This window comes from Nyctereutes procyonoides, unplaced genomic scaffold, assembly GCF_905146905.1.
Source record: "Nyctereutes procyonoides isolate TBG_1078 unplaced genomic scaffold, NYPRO_anot_genome, whole genome shotgun sequence".
Classification (NCBI taxonomy): domain Eukaryota; kingdom Metazoa; phylum Chordata; class Mammalia; order Carnivora; family Canidae; genus Nyctereutes; species Nyctereutes procyonoides.
In genome coordinates this window covers 83832988-83848690 of record NW_026575146.1, presented here as the reverse complement: position 1 = coordinate 83848690, position 15703 = coordinate 83832988, and the positions used below count along the sequence as shown (strand labels likewise).

Here is a 15703-nt window from a genome sequence, read left to right as displayed (position 1 = left end):
AAGACTATTTATTGAAGAGCCTATCTTTTCCCCATTGAGTGTTTGTGGCTCCTTTGTCAAATATTAGTAATGACTGTACACGCACGGGTTTCCTTCTGGGCCTTGGATTCCGTTCCATTGATCTAGGTGTCTGTCTCTCTGCCAGTGCCATGCTGTGTTGATCCCTACAGCTTTGTAGTATAGTTTGAAATCAGGAAGTGTGGTTCCTCCAGCCTTGTTCTTTCTCAGGATTGCCTTGGCTATTCAATCTCTTGTGCTTCCGTATGAATTTTTGGATTGCTTTATCTATTTTTGTGAAACATGCCATTGGAATTTTGATAGGGATTAGGATTTCATTACTAACTACATTGAATTTGGAGATGTTTGTCGTATTCTGGTTTTGGAGAAAAAAAATAACATACATTTATTTAGCGCAACTTTTGGAAACTACGCAAACTGTAACTGGGTAAGAAGCATTTTTCTACCACTGATCCACTAAGTCATGAACTGTAATTTTCTTTCAGTTTCTTAATGATACGCACTCATCCAACAAGCTCCCCTTCCACGTACAGCTGAGGGTATGTTGGCCGATTTGAGTGAGTTTTTAATTGTTATCGAAATTCTTATTCTCTAATATATCAAATGTCTCATAGTCAACACTGGTACTATTTAGTATTTCTGGAATTTGTTAGCTGAATGGACATTTTGCTTTCTGTTGTTTTTCACTACATTTCATTACAGAAGCTTTATTTGTCAGTACTTTGGATCTTTCCTCCAATTTGGGAGCGTGGAGGCAAATTGTGTCTAGTTTTTCAGAGGTTTCTGGATCCTTAATTCAGTCAAGCCCTCCTCTGAGCTCTCCAGAAACAGAGCTGGGAATAGATGGGCCAATTGGAGTAAGTTTTGAGGACCTGATGAACTTCTTCACCTGAGAGGATATCAAACCTGCTAAACCAAAAATTGTGTTCGTTAAGAATGTCTGCCATCTGCTTGCTGAACCCGCCACATGGTTCCTGAAGAGTTCCTGTCGTGAACAACCTGCAGGGAGCAGCCTGGGTGAATTTCTTCAGGCTTGGTTGACATCTTTAGGACGCTTCCTACCGCTAGGTGGAAAGGAACCACCTAGAGGCATGTCCCTGAACTTTTTGGATCAACTCTAGCGTGTGTGCATCATCTAATCGGTCAGTTTTCTGAGAATTCTTGAAAAACAGAAAAGTGGGAACTCATTTCATACCTTTTAGATATGTCAGGAACAGCTTTAGGTTCCAGCTTTATAGACGACACTTGGGGGTGTTCTTTGGCTCACTCTGCCATTAAGTTGCTCATCTGGGTACACTCTGGGGTCTATGGTGCCTAAAAATAAAGCACAAGGAGGGACTTGGCTCTGAGGTGCAGCAGCTCCTCAAAGTGTGTGGCCAAGCCAACCTCCACCGTGACCCCTGTTGCCTCAGTAGCCCGAGTGCAGGCTGCTGCCACCAGACCGGGAGTAAATTTATAGACGGCTTTGGGTGGTATGGACATATTAACAATATTCTTCTGAACCACGAGCATGGGTGTCTTTCCATTTATTTGTGTTTTCTTCAATTTCTTTTTTTTAAGGTTTTATTTATTTATTCATGAGAGACACAGAGAGAGAGAGAGGCTGAGACACAGGCAGAGGGAGAAGCAGGCTCCATGCAGGGAGCCCGATGCGGGACTCGATCCCAGGACCCCGGGGTCACACCCTGAGCTGAAGGCAGATACTCAACCACTAAGCCACCCAGGAGCCCCTGTTTTCTTCTATTTCTTTTTTTTAATTTTTATTTATTTATGATAGTCACACAGAGAGAGAGAGAGAGAGAGAGAGAGAGGCAGAGACACAGGCAGAGGGAGAAGCAGGCTCCATGCACCGGGAGCCCGATGTGGGATTCGATCCCGGGTCTCCAGGATCGCGCCCTGGGCCAAAGGCAGGCGCCAAACCGCTGTGCCACCCAGGGATCCCTCTTCTATTTCTTTTACATCAGTGGGCAGGTCTTTTGTTACGTTGGTTAAATTTATTCCTAGGTATCTTACTCCTTTTGATACAGTTATGAGTGGATTTCTTAATTTCTCTTTCTGATAGTTTATTAGTATGTAGAAACACAACACATTTTGTACATTTCTTTTGTATCCTGCTACTTTACTGAACTTGTTGGTTAGTTCTGTTTTGGTGGGATGTATAAGGTTCTCTATTAATATGTCATCCGCAAATAGCAGTTTTACTTCTTTCTTGTTTGGATGCCTATTATTTCTTTTTCTTGCCTGATTGCTCTGGATGGGACTTTAAATATCACGTTGAGGGATGCCTGGGTGGCTCAGCGGTTGAGCATCTGCCTTCAGCTCAGGGCATGTTCCTGGAGCCCCAGCTTCCAGTCCCACGTCGGGCTCCCTGCTTGAGCCTGCTTCTCCCTCTGCCTGTGTCTCTGCCTCTCTCTGTGTGTCTCTCATGAATGAATAAATAAAATCTCTAAAAATAATAATAAAATATACTTTGATATTGAGGGAGAGGGAGTCGAAAACAGCCCCTATACTGGGCCCTCCTCAGTGGCAACTTTTTGTTCCATAGGGTTAAGAAAGATTGAGGATAAAAAAATTGTTTGGAAAAAATCCAGATGTGGTTGGTTTGTATGTGGTTACGGGTAGAAGGAATGAAGAAGGGCAGCCTGGGTGGCTCAACAGTTTAGTGCTGCCTTGGGCCCAAGGTGTAATCCTGGAGTCCCGGGATCAAGTCCCACGTCAGGCTCCCTGCATGGAGCCTGCTTCTCCCTCTGCCTGTGTCTCTGCCTCTTTCTCTCTGTGTCTATGAATAAATAAATAAAATCTTTTTTAAAAAAAATGGAGGGGAATAGGGATCCCTGGGTGGCGCAGCGGTTTGGCGCCTGCCTTTGGCCCAGGGCGCAATCCTGGAGACCCGGGATCGAATCCCACGTCGGGCTCCCGGTGCATGGAGCCTGCTTCTCCCTCTGCCTGTGTCTCTGCCTCTCTCTCTCTCTCTCTCTCTGTGTGACTATCATAAATAAATAAATAAATAAATAAATAAATAAATAAATAAATTTAAAAAATGGAGGGGAATAAAAGGATAGAGTTTCATGCATGATCAAAATTAAGTTGTTATCAGTTTAAAATAGACTTGTCATTAAGAAGTTTTACCTAAGCCTCATGGGAACCACAAATCAAAAACCTACAGAAATTACACAAATGAAAAAGAGAAAGGATCAAAGCACACCACTGTGGAAAATCAGTTCACATAGGAAGACAGCAAAAGAGGAAGAAGAAGGGAATGAAGAACTACAAAATAGACAAGAGCAACTAATAAGGGGGTGCCTGGCTCAGGCGGTTAAGCGTCTGACTCGGTTTCAGCAGAAGCCGTGGTCTCCTGGGTCCTGAGCTGGAGCCCCGCGCATCGGGCTCCACACACAGCGGGGAGTCTGCCTCCCTCTGCCCTTCCCCCCACCTGCACACTCATGTGCTCTAAAATAAATTAATTTTAAAAAATAAAATGGCATTAGTAAGTTCTTACTCATAATTATTTTTTTTATTTTTTAAAAGATTTTATTTACTTATTCATGAGAATGAGAGAGAGAGAGAGGCAGAGAGGCGGGGGAAGGCAGTGAGGGGAGGGTGCCGGGAGCCCCCGGGAGCTGAGCAGCAGTGGGGACACTGGTTGGCTCCGTGACAGCGAGATGCCCATCCCCGACTCCTCACCCCGGCCGGGGCACCCCTGGCTCCCTGCACTTGCTGCGGGCCGGGGCGACACTGGGAGACACCCCCACCCCCCTCATCCCCGCGGGGCCGGCTCTCCTTTCAGTATGCAGAGGGGGTGCGGAGCCCCGGGGTCACATGTGCCAGGCCACGAGAGGGGTCTCTGCCCCCGCCTGCTCACGTCCCACGGCCGCCACTTGCCATCACGGGGCAGTTTCCCACCTCGGGAGCAGCCCCCAGCCACCCCGGGGGGCAGAGGGTGGGCCCCGCGCTCACAGTGGGCAGGGTGGCCTTCCTCTGCGTCCCCCAGGGTGTGCTCCAGAGCGGGGGCGCCCCGTGGGGGCCTCACCCCGAGGGCCGCAGAGCTACCCCTCCTGGGGGGCGGCCTGCGGTGTGAGCTCAGCGGACACTTTGGGGGAGCGCCGGGCGGTGGGGCCGCAGGAGAGGACGCCGGGGTCAGGGCCAGGGGACACGGCGGGGCACAGGGCCCGCGAAGGCTCCAGAACCATGGCGTGGAGCCGAGCCCGGGGGGGTCCTGCGGCTCCAGGACCCCGCCGCCCCCCTGAGCGGTAGAGGGCGAGGCGGCTAAATCCAGGGGCCGATCTGCGCGCGAGGCCACCAGGTTCAGCACTTGCACTTGGACCCTTGGTTTTCTCTCTCGGGTCGGGTGCTTAGGACCGGGGCCGCCTCCCATGATTTGCCCCCCGCCCCCCCAAAGAGGCCCTGGACAGAGGACGCCTTTCTGTTTCATAGGTGGGAATCAGAGGCCCAGAGGAAGGCTGTTCTATGCCCAGGCTTGCGGGGCATTGGCTGAACCTGAATCCCAGCGAGCCTGAGTCCCGCAGGGGGTGGGCAGTAGGGGTGTGGGACCAGCAGGTTCTGTCGCCTGCAAGCAGGGTCACCTCTGGCAGGTAGTGACCTCTCTGAGCCCCAGGGCCCTCGCTTGTGAGCTCCCAGATGTTACTCAACACCTGGTGGGTACTGCCCATGACCGAGGGGCCCCCGCTGCTCTGGCTGTCCTAAAGGTCATCACCCCTCCCCGGGGGAGTCAGTGTGGGAAGAACGTGGGACCGTGTGGACACCCAGCCGCACTGGGACCCCCTCCGTCCGGCCCAAGACCAGCCCAAGGAGCAAGCAGCTGTCCCTGGATTGCAAGGCTTTTATTGCTGGAATCATCTAGTCAGACACCGGATGTGGCAGGCTGCTGAGATGACTTAGCCGGTGATCAGTTAAGTGACTTCCTTGGGGGCCCCCCGCGGCACACATGGCTCCGTCAACACAAGTTACTTGCGTATATTTTATCCTGCAAAGAGAAGGTCGGGACACCTGGTGAGGCCTGCGGGTGTGACACATGCGGCTCTGCCGTGCTGGCCGGACACGCCGTGGGGAGGGGCCTGCAGGCCTGTTTGCAGGGGCGCTTCTGGATCTGAGCAGGCAAAGGTACATTCCTCCCAATCTCCCGCACCACGAGAGAGTCCCAGGGTGGGCCTAGAAGCTTCGTCCAGTGGAGCAGAGTGAAGAAGGGGGGTCACCGTGGTGGGGTGGGGGCGTCCTGGGGCGGGATAGAGAGGTGCTGAGAAGGTCCTGGCGGGCTCCGTTGCACCTGCGGGCGCCTGGGAGTCTCGGGCTGCCCCGTGGACGCTTGCTGCCGAAGCAGTAGCTTGTTCCCACTCGTGGGACAGGACAGGGAGGGGGCACCGTGCTTTTCCACTCGGGGCATTGCAGGCCTGGGAAGGGCCAGAGGGGGGCTTTTGGAAGCTGCCTTCTCCCCTCCCCTCTGCCCCCCTCCGCCCTCCCCCCCTCCTGGCATGTGAGGCACAGAATGGCTCTCCAGGACTGAGGGCACGAAGACAAATGGGGGTCTTGGGGGGGATGGAATAGGGAAGTTAAGGTAAGGGAACCCAAGAAGATCCAGGCTCATGTGCTGCAGAGGCTGGAGTCAGGGAGGCCGGAGCTGAGGGCCTGAGAGCGAGGCCAGGTGAGGCCAAGGACGCAGGAGGGCCAGGGCCAGCCCGAGGGCTCAAGGGCTGGGCTGAGTCTTCCCCACCCCATCCCCCCTACTTGCCCATCCATGAGGTCTTTCTCCTCTTGAATTCCCGGGGAGGGCTGCGGTGGAGAAGAGAGATGTCCCCCACCCCCCCACCCCCGGCCCCAGGGAGGCCCAGACAGGCGCCAGAGGCGCGGACACAGCCAACCCACCAGCACCGAAAGGGCATTCTGCTTGTCGTCTTCTGTCATTTTCCCATCAAGGCACTCCTTCAGCAGTTTCGCATTTTCCAGTATCACAGGGCTGCTCTGGTACCGCGCCACGTTGTCCACGTAGTCCTCAGTGGAGCCCGTCAGGAACAGGTTCACATCGTCCCGCACGGCTGAGCAGATTTTACAGTCTGGAACAGAGCGAGAGGCTGCCGCTCCCACAAGGACCCTCGTGGCCGATCTGCCCTTCCCCTTCCCCGCCTACTCCCAACTGCCCGACAGGACGACAGGACGGCCAGAAGCCCAGGGCCCGGCCGCCGCCCACCTCCGCCCGAGGCCAGGAGCAGGGCAGCCCCGAGAAGCAGCAGCGCCCCGACCCGCTTCATGGTGCAGGTGGCAGGTGCTGGGAGCCGCGACGCCTTATAGCTGCCGCCCGGGGCGGGAGGGGCGCGGCCTTTCCAGGACACCTGCCAGGCTCGGGGGAGGGCGGAGCTGCGTGTGCCCACGAGGCCCTGAGGCCCCCAGTCAACAGGAGGCACTAACTTGGCCTTCCCCACCTCCAGGGCTCTGTCCAGAAGCTTCAGAACTGAAATTTCCTGGCTTGACGGGGAAAGGGGGCGGAGAGTCTCCCAAATCAGGGCCAGTGTCAGCCTCTCCTGACCCATGACCTGGAGGATGGTGTTTGGTCTCAACGTAGGGATTTTTCAGGACACCCAATGCTTGGCTCATGTCACAGCTAGTAGATGCCAAAGGAAAGCCACTCCCTGGTGGCCCCTGCCATGCCTGTATCAAAATCTCTGTCCTTGACCTGCTCAAGTGGCCTCCCTTGAACCAGTCCTTTGAATCTGTTTCTGGAGCCCTGAATCCTCCCCTGTGTGCTAGCCCAGAGGTTCTACTTATCTGTTGACCAAGTCCTGGCACCTGGTCACTTGGACAGCACATCAGTCTGGCTCAGAAAGGTCATTTTTCCCTAACCAGTGTCTTCTTTTGAGTTTCTCTGTACCGTTCACGCAATTCCCTCTCCACAGATGGAGTCTGAGGAAAGCCCAAGCCGTTTCTGTGGCCCACAAGCCCTCGTGCTTCGTGCAGCCAGGGCCCTACCAAAAGCCTGCTGCCTCCGAATTCTTCCCATTCTCTCCTCCCTCACTGGTCTCCTTTCCACTTCTTGACTGGGCCAGGGGTCAAGGGCTTTGTGTTCCAGTTGTGTGTGTGCAGCAGGGCCTTTGCACGAGCTGTCCCCGCTGCCTGGAATGTTCTTCCTCCAAGTACACGATTCATGACCTAATTGCTCAGGTCTCTTCAGATGTCACCTTATCAGAAAGACTGTCCCACCTGCTTGACCCCTTAGGTCAGAGCCCCCCCTTCCCCCACAGCACTCACAGTTCTCCCCCACTTCATGGCCCTCCATAGCTCTCCTTGTCATTCACTGGTGGTCTTCCACTCCCTCTCAGATGCATACTGAACTCCCAGAGGGCAAGGGCTCCGCTGGGTGCACTGCCACCTCCCCCGGATGAGGACACATAGCAGGTGCTTCACAAAGGTTTGTTAGATGAACAAAAGGACTATCCCATTCCTGAGGAGGTGGTAACCAAGAACATTTTTACTTACGCTTACTCGCTGGAGGCCCCTGTCTGGCCTTTTCTCTGAATCATCTGTGCCAGGATAGGGTTTGCTGAAACCCAGAGCTGAAGGTAAGATAAAAGTCATATCACCCCAGTTGGAGCCCTATGCCAAACAGGATTCACATCCGGTAACTGCTCTTGGCTAAGAGGCACCCAGTCCTGAGCTCTAGCTGTCAGGCGGTTATCAGGGAGCGACTCCAGTCATGATGCCCAGAGGCCGTACCTATGAAGGTCATCTCATGAGAGGCTCTGGTTATGGCAGATGTCCTTCAGAGGTTCCGAGGCACCTATCAGCCCGGGAAGATGAGCACCACATGCCCCAGATTGGACACTTGCTCTTTCTCTACTGGAACGGAATTTCAGTGTGTGGGACGGGCAAGGGTTGTATGTCTGCTGTCCTTCACTGGGACTTCCTTCAAGTCCTCCTCAGCTCTGTGAGATGATGTGAGAGGAGGAAGCCAGAGTTTGGAGGGCTGGAGTAGCACAGCACGCTGATGTCCATCCAGCCCCACTGGGTGCCATAAAACTATCTGAGGTATCTCCGAATGTGGGGATATTTGCTGAGGTCAAGGGGAACCTTCTGGACAAGGCCTTGCAGCGTATGCAATGAGGCTTTTTAAAAATATTTTTTATTTGGGGTAATTCTAGACTCACAGAAAAGTTGAAAAGATTTGTCAAAACCAAGATATTGACACTGGCACACTACTACTAACTCAACTCCAATCTTTATTTGGATTCCACCGTTTGTCCTTTAATGCCCTCCGTGTGTTCTAGAAGCTAATTCACATCGTAAACACACTGCATTGATTGTGAGGTTTCTTCTGAAGTTGTCAGTCTTTCCGTGTTTGTCGTGGCCTTGATTGTCTTGAAGGCTGGCCAGGTACTGTAGAATGTCCATCAAGCTGATTTTGCCTGCTGTTTTTCTTCTAAATTAGATTAGGGTTCAGACCTTGGTTTTGGGGGGAGACACTAAAGAGGTGTCACATCACATTGTGGCATACATGACATCAATAGGTCTTACCACTGGTTATATTAGCCTTGATCATTTGAATAATGTTGGGTTTGCTAGGTTTCTGCATGGTTTTCCCCTTTCCCTACTCTTTGGAAATGAGCTGCTAAGTGCAGCCACTCCCCAGGAGGGCAGGGCAATAAGCTCCACCTCTTGAAGGGAGAGTGCATTATTTGGAATGTTCCTGTGAGGAATATGTCTCTTCTCTCTTCATCTGTTTATTTAGTAAATTATTTATTTATATCAGTATGGACTTACAGAATCTTTTTACTTTGGATTATCCTCCAATACTATATTATTTCTTTTGTTGCTTATACTGTTCCAGATTTGGCCACTGGGAGCTTCCTTCTAGAATTTTCATGGACTATCTCATCTTCTTTGTGCCCGTAAACTACTCTTCTAGAGTAGAAGAAGGTTGAGTTTAACTCAAGAGGGTTTAAGCAGACTGGCTGCCATCTCTGGTTGACCTAGCACGCTGGTCTACAGAGCTCCAGCTCACAGTGGACATGGGAGACAAACTGTAGAGCTCCACAACTCCTCACTGATATTTCTGGATGGGCTATTAAGCCCAAGCTCCTCTTGGGACCAGGTTCACTGATGGAAGAGGGCAAGACAGGGCCAAGGCTGGACCCACTGGGAGTTAAGAAGAGGCCCAGGACTCTTTTAAGGGTGAGAGGGAAGCAGGTAACATGATCCTAAATTGGAGTCAGCCCTGGAGGAAGCCCTCCTGGCCAGGAGTTCTGAGACTTCCCTAGTAGGGAGTGCTGCAGAGCCCAAGGATGGTGTCCACCCATCCTTGGGGCTTGATCTAGAGACTGCAGAGTTAAGGTGCTCAAGAGGCTCTAGTTGGGCTCAGCACCCCATACTTAACTCCAGGACTTAAACTTAGGCTTGTGAACCCTCCTGTGATTTTCATCTGCACATTCTGGGAGAGTGCTGCATTTGGAGCCAGGATGGGTTGGGGGAAGGAGTAGCAGGAAACAAGGGTCACAGTTGGGGCTGGGATGACAGAGCAGTTGGTTCAGGATGGAAACACTTAGACATGTCAGCTCCTCTTGGTCTTTGGCAAAGGAAAAACCATATCCTCTCCAAGAGGCTTTTAGCCCAAGGACTGAGGTAGCGACATGTGCCAGGTCCCTGCCCACAGGCCTTTGGAGTTCCTAGGAGGGATGTGGGCTGGGCTCAGGGAGCTAGTAGTTCATAAAACAGCAGAAATCCTGCCCTGAGCGGAGCATTCTGGCAGTTGACACTATGAAGGGGACACTCCTCGTGCTGACCTTGCTGGTGACCCAAGACCTGGGCATCGAAATGGGTGAGAGGTTTTCAGTGACTGAATGGAGGAAGAGGTTTGGAGGTGGAGGGATCATTAGTTGTGCACACAGTAGGGGATGGTTTGTTGGGGGTGGTGGGGCTTAGCTGAAGGTCGGAAGCGGGCAGGCTGCTATGCCTGGAGGCAGCAGCCAGGGACCCCTCTCCGTTCCCTTCTGCTGAGAGTGCTCATAGAAAATGTTTTCTGTCTGGGATGTAAGCAGCCCTGGGAGTGGGGGGGTTTCTGTGGGAGTCAGAAGAGCCTGGATACGTGAATTACTTTCAGGTGGTGGGGAAACAGGAGTCTCCTACCCTGGTGATTTAAGTTGTTTTCTGTTTGTCTCTAGCGAAAGCCTGCCCCCTTTTCTATTCGGTCTTTGGCACTTTGGCCATTGGAAAGGAGTTTCCGCTGAACAAGGCCCTTAGACTAGCCAATGCTACTGAAGCAGAAAAAGCAGCCATAGGAAAAATCCAGGACTGCTACAATGAGAAGGGACTCGATGCCAAGATATTGGATTTGATTGTCATGGTAACTTACTATCCTTCCCCCACCCCCACCCTGAGGACACACATGCAGCCTGTTGACAGATGGCACATGGAATAGACATAGCAGTCAGGGGCTACACGACAGTAAGAGCTACAGACAATCAAGCACATAAGCCTTTCCTCCACCCTACGGCATATATAATACGCAGCCACCTGCCACACGCACATCCAACCTATCCTTCTACCACACATGTCCCTTTTGTGCCAATTTATACACAGCTGGATGGACATCAGTGCAACATAGAAAGTGTGTTGACCCTTGCAAATTTTTTTTTCTAGTTTAGGGGAGACCGCCTTGCAGGAGTAGAATTTTAACCTTTGGGAGAAAAGAAAAAGTCCTAAATTCAGCTCCTGCGCATGGAGGGGTCGTGTCAGTTCTATTTTAGGAATATTGAAACTGATCACCTGCCCTTAGACCGCCTTCTCGGGAAGGGTCTCCTTGGACTCGTAAGGCTTCTGGGTTTTGGCCTGTTTTAGCCCCCACCTTGATGGCTGTTCTCTGGCTCCGAGTCTTACTTCCCATCTCTATCATCTCAGTGCTTAAAGCCAGAAGTTGCACTCCGTTATTTTGGCGCCTGGAGCTCCTAAGGCAGCCTCTAGCTACACATATCTGCTCCCCAGGGCTGATCAGTGTATTTCCTGATGAACTCTCTTTTTCTGTTATTGTTCTTGTTGCACAGTTATGTATATATATATTAATTGTATTTATTTATTAATGAGAAGCACAGAGAGGGAGAGAGAGGCAGAGACATAGGTAGAGGGAGAAGCAGGCTCCATGCAGGGAGCCCGACGTGGGACTCGATCCCAGGTCTCCAGGATCACGCCCTGGGCTGAAGGTGGCGCTAAGCCGCTGAGCCACCCGGGCTGCCCTATGTATATATATTTTTTAAAGATTTGATTTATTTATTTGAGAGTGAGTGTGTGTGTACAAATGGAGAGGAGAGGGAGAAGCAGGCTCCCTGCTGAGCAGAGGTCTGATGTAGGGCTCTATGCCAGGACCCTGGGATCATGATCCCAGCCAAAGGCAGCTGCTTAACCAACTGAGCCACCAGGGCGCCCTAGTTATGTAGATTTTAGTTAATCTGTCTCTTACTCTGTTTTCCCACAAGGGCTGATTCTGCAAGATGAGAGGTTATGAAGAAGTGGAATTTCTTGCATTAATGTGCCACAGGCACATGAGATTGTTTACAACACACACACATCCACATTCCATATGTGCCATACACCTGACAGGTGGGTCTCAGGTGCAGGAGACATCACGTGGACCCAGACTCAGCCACCTTGCTCCTCGCACAGGCCCAGCCTCCATCACACCCTTCAGAATCTTCTGATCTCTGCTTTCCTGGCTGGTTGTTCAGACTCCCTCCTGACACCTGTGTGTGGGTGACCTGGGAGTCATCTTCATCCTTTATCCTGTTCTGACTTCAGCTCCCTCTCCAGCAGTCAGTCTGTGGGCCGGAGGTCCTGGCTGGAGCTGGAGCTGAATCACTGAGGATGAGGACTGGGGGGGGCCCGGGGAGGATGGACAGCTCTGCCATGCGCTCCTCATCTTCCTCTCTCCCAGACTACCATCACCACCAGCAAGAAATGCATCTATGAAGCAATGGACTCATTGAAGGAGACCTTCCACATAGCCCCTTTGGGGAGATGAATCTTTGCCACCAATGCCCGATCTGAGCTCCATCCTCCTGCTCCTTTCTTCATACCTGAAGCTGGAATCCAGACACCTATCTTTGCCTAATTCATCTTTAGCAGGATGGCTGTAATAAAATAACTGCAGTGTAGCTCTGTGTGCCGTGTGTCTGTGTGCTGAGTGGAGAGCATGTGAGGCTTGGCAGGAGGTCCTGGGACGTGGCGAGGGGAGGTGACCTGTGTGGTTATTGAGAACATGGGGATGGGAGTCAGGCTGAATCAGGAGCAGGTAAGAGTGGTTTCATCTTTCTCAGGCTATTCTTTCATCTGTAAAAAAAAAAAAAAAAAAAAGAGGACTGTGTGTGACAATTGAATTAAATAACATCTATGTAACCCCAGGAAGGATAGAAATGTTGTCCACGTGGCATATTGCTGACTCTGGCATTTGTCATGTTGTAGAGCCTCTAGCCCCTTACATGTTACCCTGGTTGTTGAAGGGTGGACTCAAGCGATAACCTGAATGGGCTTATCACAAGTCCTCCCCATCTCCCAGGGGCATCCACCCTTTTCTGCTTCTTAGGAGGATGTCTTCTGAGGAGGCCAACCTTTCTGCAGGAACACCCTGTTCCACTGCTGTTCTTGGGTTCTGCTAGTAGAACCAGGACCACCACACAATCTTGGCTCAGGAGAAAGGGAGAAGGGGAGTGGATGGAAGAAACTAACCCAGAGGGAATGCTGCTGCCATGGGGAGCCCGGCTCTTAAATCTTTGTAGGATGTGTAACCTGTGGCAAGTTCATGAACCCTTTTCCAAGTTCATGAGCCTACTTCCAAGAGCATCAAATTGGCAATTATATTTATTTAGTAGGCTACTTATGAAGCTACAAGGCAAGAACTAGGGGTTACCTTTATTTATTTCCTAGAGACTAGAGCAGTGTTGGGCTCCAGTGAGTATGGCTCACAAAAGAAGTAGCATAGCAGGTGACTTCTCTTATTTTTTTAAGATTTTATTTATTTATTCATGAGAGACACACACAGAGAGGCAGAGATACAGGCAGAGGGAGAAGCAAGCAAGCTCCCTGCAGGGAGCCTGAGGCGGGACTCGATCCCAGGACCCCAGGATAACGCCCTGAGTCAAAGGCAGATGCTCAACCACTGAGTCACCCAGGTGCCCCAGGTGACATCTCTTTAGTTTCCTGGGCCACAATAAGGTCATATTCAGAGTGTTGAACTTGGGACATGCTAACAGGCTAGAGGCTTGAGTACTAGCTCTTATTCTCTGGCCTAATAGTTGAACTTAAACATTTTAATTCACCTGTTTGCTCATTTTACATCTGGATTTTATACCTACCAAGTCCGCTAGACTTAATATTAAGTGTTCACTCAGGTCATACTAAAGATCTAAAATTTTATTGAGAAATACAAAATACAAAATACAAAATAAAATTTGAATTGATAAAAGGCTAAATCATATCCTTATGTTAAATAAAAAATAAAATAAAATAAAATAAAATAAAATAAAATTTAAAAATCCGTTCTTTCTCCATAATTCAGTAAGTCATCACTATAATATCTTAAACTATCTTTGAGTCTATTTATATGTTCTCCATCACACTGACCATCTCTATACTAAAACTAGACAATTAGTCATAAATATATACCCACGTTATAATACCTAGTGAGAAAGATCCTGCTCATAATTCTTATTTTTCTAAATTTTCTTGCTTGATTTCAATTCAAGAATGTATTCTTTTGGATAAACTTTAAATCAATCCTCTCATGTTGCAGAACAAAGATTTTTTTTCTTTTAAGATTTTATTTATTCATGAGAGACAGAGAGAGAGAGGGAGAGAGAGAGGCAGAGACACAGGCAGAGGGAGAAGCAGGCTCCCTGCAGGGAGCCCGACGGGGAACTCAATCCTGGGTCTCCAGGATCAGGCCCTGGGCTGCAGGTGGCGTTAAACCGCTGAGCCACCTGGGCTGCCCAGAACAGATTAATTTAGATGGATTTGGGAATAGTTGATATTTCTAGTGTCAATTTATCACGTGGGACTCGATCCCTGGTCTCCAGGATCAGGACCCAGGCTGAAGGCGGCACTAAACCGCTGAGCCTCCAGGGCTGCCCCAGCATCATTTATTGAAGAGACTATCTTTTCCCCATTGTATATTCTTGGCTCCCTTGTCAAATATTAGTTGATCATATATATGAGGATATATTCCTGAGCTTTATTTTTTCAAGATTTATGTATTTATGTATGTATATATGTATGTATGTATGTATGTATTTATGAGAGAGAGAGAGAGAGAGAGCACATGAGCAGTGGGGAGGGGCAAAGGGAGAGGGAGAAGCAGACTCCCCACTGAGCAGGGAGCCCAGTGTGGACTCGATCACCAGAACCCTGAAATCATGACCTGAGCTGAAGGCAGATGCTTAACTGAAAGAGCCACCCACCAGGCACCCCTCTGGGCTTTCAATTCTGTTCTGTTGTCTGTGTGTCTGTTTTCATGCCAATGCCATACCATTTCGATTACTGTCGTTTTTAACATAGTTTGAGATGGAAATGCATGATGCCCCTGGCTTTATTGTTCATTCTCAGGATTGCTATGGCTCTTTGGGTCTTTTGTGGCTTCACATTTTAGAATTATTTTTTCTATTTTTGTGAAAATGCCACTGGAATTTTGATAGAGATTGCGTTGAATCTATAGATGGCTTTGGGTAATATGGATATTTTAACAGTATTAATTCTTCCAGTCTATGAACATGGGCTGTCTTTCGATTTGTTCATGTTTTCTTCAATTTCTTTCATCAAAATTTTATAGTTTTCAGTATACGGATCTTTCACCTCCTGGGTTAAATTTATTTTCAAGTTTTTCATTGTTTTTGATGTTATTGTAAATGGGACTGTTTTCTTTATTATTTATTTTTCAGCTGTTTTATTGTTAGTGTATAGAAGCACATTTGTTTTCTGTGTGTTCACTTTCTGTCCTGCAGTTTTATTGAATTGAGTAGTTTCCTCATCTGGTTTTGTTAACAAGATAATGCTGGCTTTATAACATTAAATTGAGAATGCTGCTTCCTCTTCAATTTTTTTGAACAGTTTTAGAAGGATTGGAGTTAATTATTCTTTAAATGTTTGTTAGAATTCATCAGCAAAACCATCTGGTCCTGGGGAATTTTTTTAAATTACTGATTCAACCTCCTTACTTGTTTTTGATCTGTTCACATGTTCTATTTCTTCATAATTCAGTCCTGGTAGATTGCATGTTTCTAGGAGTTTATCCTTTTCATCTGGGTTCTCCAGTTTGTTAGTGTATGGTTTTTCATAGAACTTGTCTTGATCTTTTGTATTCCTGTGGTGTCAGTTGTAATATATCCTCTTTCATTCCGATTTTAAGTTCTCTCTCTTTTTCTGAATTAGTTTAGCTAGAGGTTGTCAATTTTATTTTTTATTTTTTTTTATTTTTATTTTTAAAAAAATTTTTTAAATTTATTTATGATAGTCACAGAGAGAGAGAGAGAGAGAGAGAGAGAGAGAGGCAGAGACATAGGCAGAGGGAGAAGCAGGCTCCATGCACCAGGAGCCCGATGTGGGATTCGATCCCGGGTCTCCAGGATCGCGCCCTGGGCCAAAGGCAGGCGCCAAACCGCTGCGCCACCCAGGGATCCCTCAATTTTATTTTTTAAAGATCCAG

The 15703-nt window shown here is 49.3% G+C and overlaps 3 protein-coding genes and 1 pseudogene across 3 annotated transcripts in view; 1 reads left to right on the top strand and 3 right to left on the bottom strand.

Annotated features, from left to right (window-relative positions):
• Nucleotides 1-479: 479 nt before the first annotated feature.
• Nucleotides 480-1530, bottom strand: LOC129500150 (glutaredoxin-3-like; annotated as a pseudogene).
• Nucleotides 1531-4840: 3310 nt separating this feature from the next.
• Nucleotides 4841-6300, bottom strand: LOC129499737 (major allergen I polypeptide chain 1-like). Its single transcript, XM_055309604.1, has 3 exons — nucleotides 6221-6300; nucleotides 5899-6086; nucleotides 4841-5002 (listed from the first exon to the last, which is right to left on the bottom strand). Exons 1-3 carry the CDS (start codon nucleotides 6279-6281, stop codon nucleotides 4973-4975), a joined length of 279 nt encoding a protein of 92 aa, XP_055165579.1. The 5' UTR covers nucleotides 6282-6300; the 3' UTR covers nucleotides 4841-4972.
• A 2559-nt stretch (nucleotides 6301-8859) lies between these two features.
• On the top strand, nucleotides 8860-12164 carry LOC129499736 (major allergen I polypeptide chain 2-like). The gene is made up of 3 exons (XM_055309603.1): nucleotides 8860-9838; nucleotides 10182-10363; nucleotides 11945-12164. Exons 1-3 carry the CDS (start codon nucleotides 9778-9780, stop codon nucleotides 12029-12031), a joined length of 330 nt encoding a protein of 109 aa, XP_055165578.1. The 5' UTR covers nucleotides 8860-9777; the 3' UTR covers nucleotides 12032-12164.
• A 106-nt stretch (nucleotides 12165-12270) lies between these two features.
• LOC129500149 (uncharacterized) overlaps nucleotides 12271-15703 on the bottom strand; it is a 55382-nt gene continuing 51949 nt past the window's right edge. Inside the window, exon 3 of the mRNA XM_055310273.1 lies at nucleotides 12271-12339. Coding sequence (XP_055166248.1) covers nucleotides 12323-12339 — 17 coding nt within the window. The 3' untranslated portion in view covers nucleotides 12271-12322. The remainder of the gene's footprint in view (nucleotides 12340-15703) is intronic.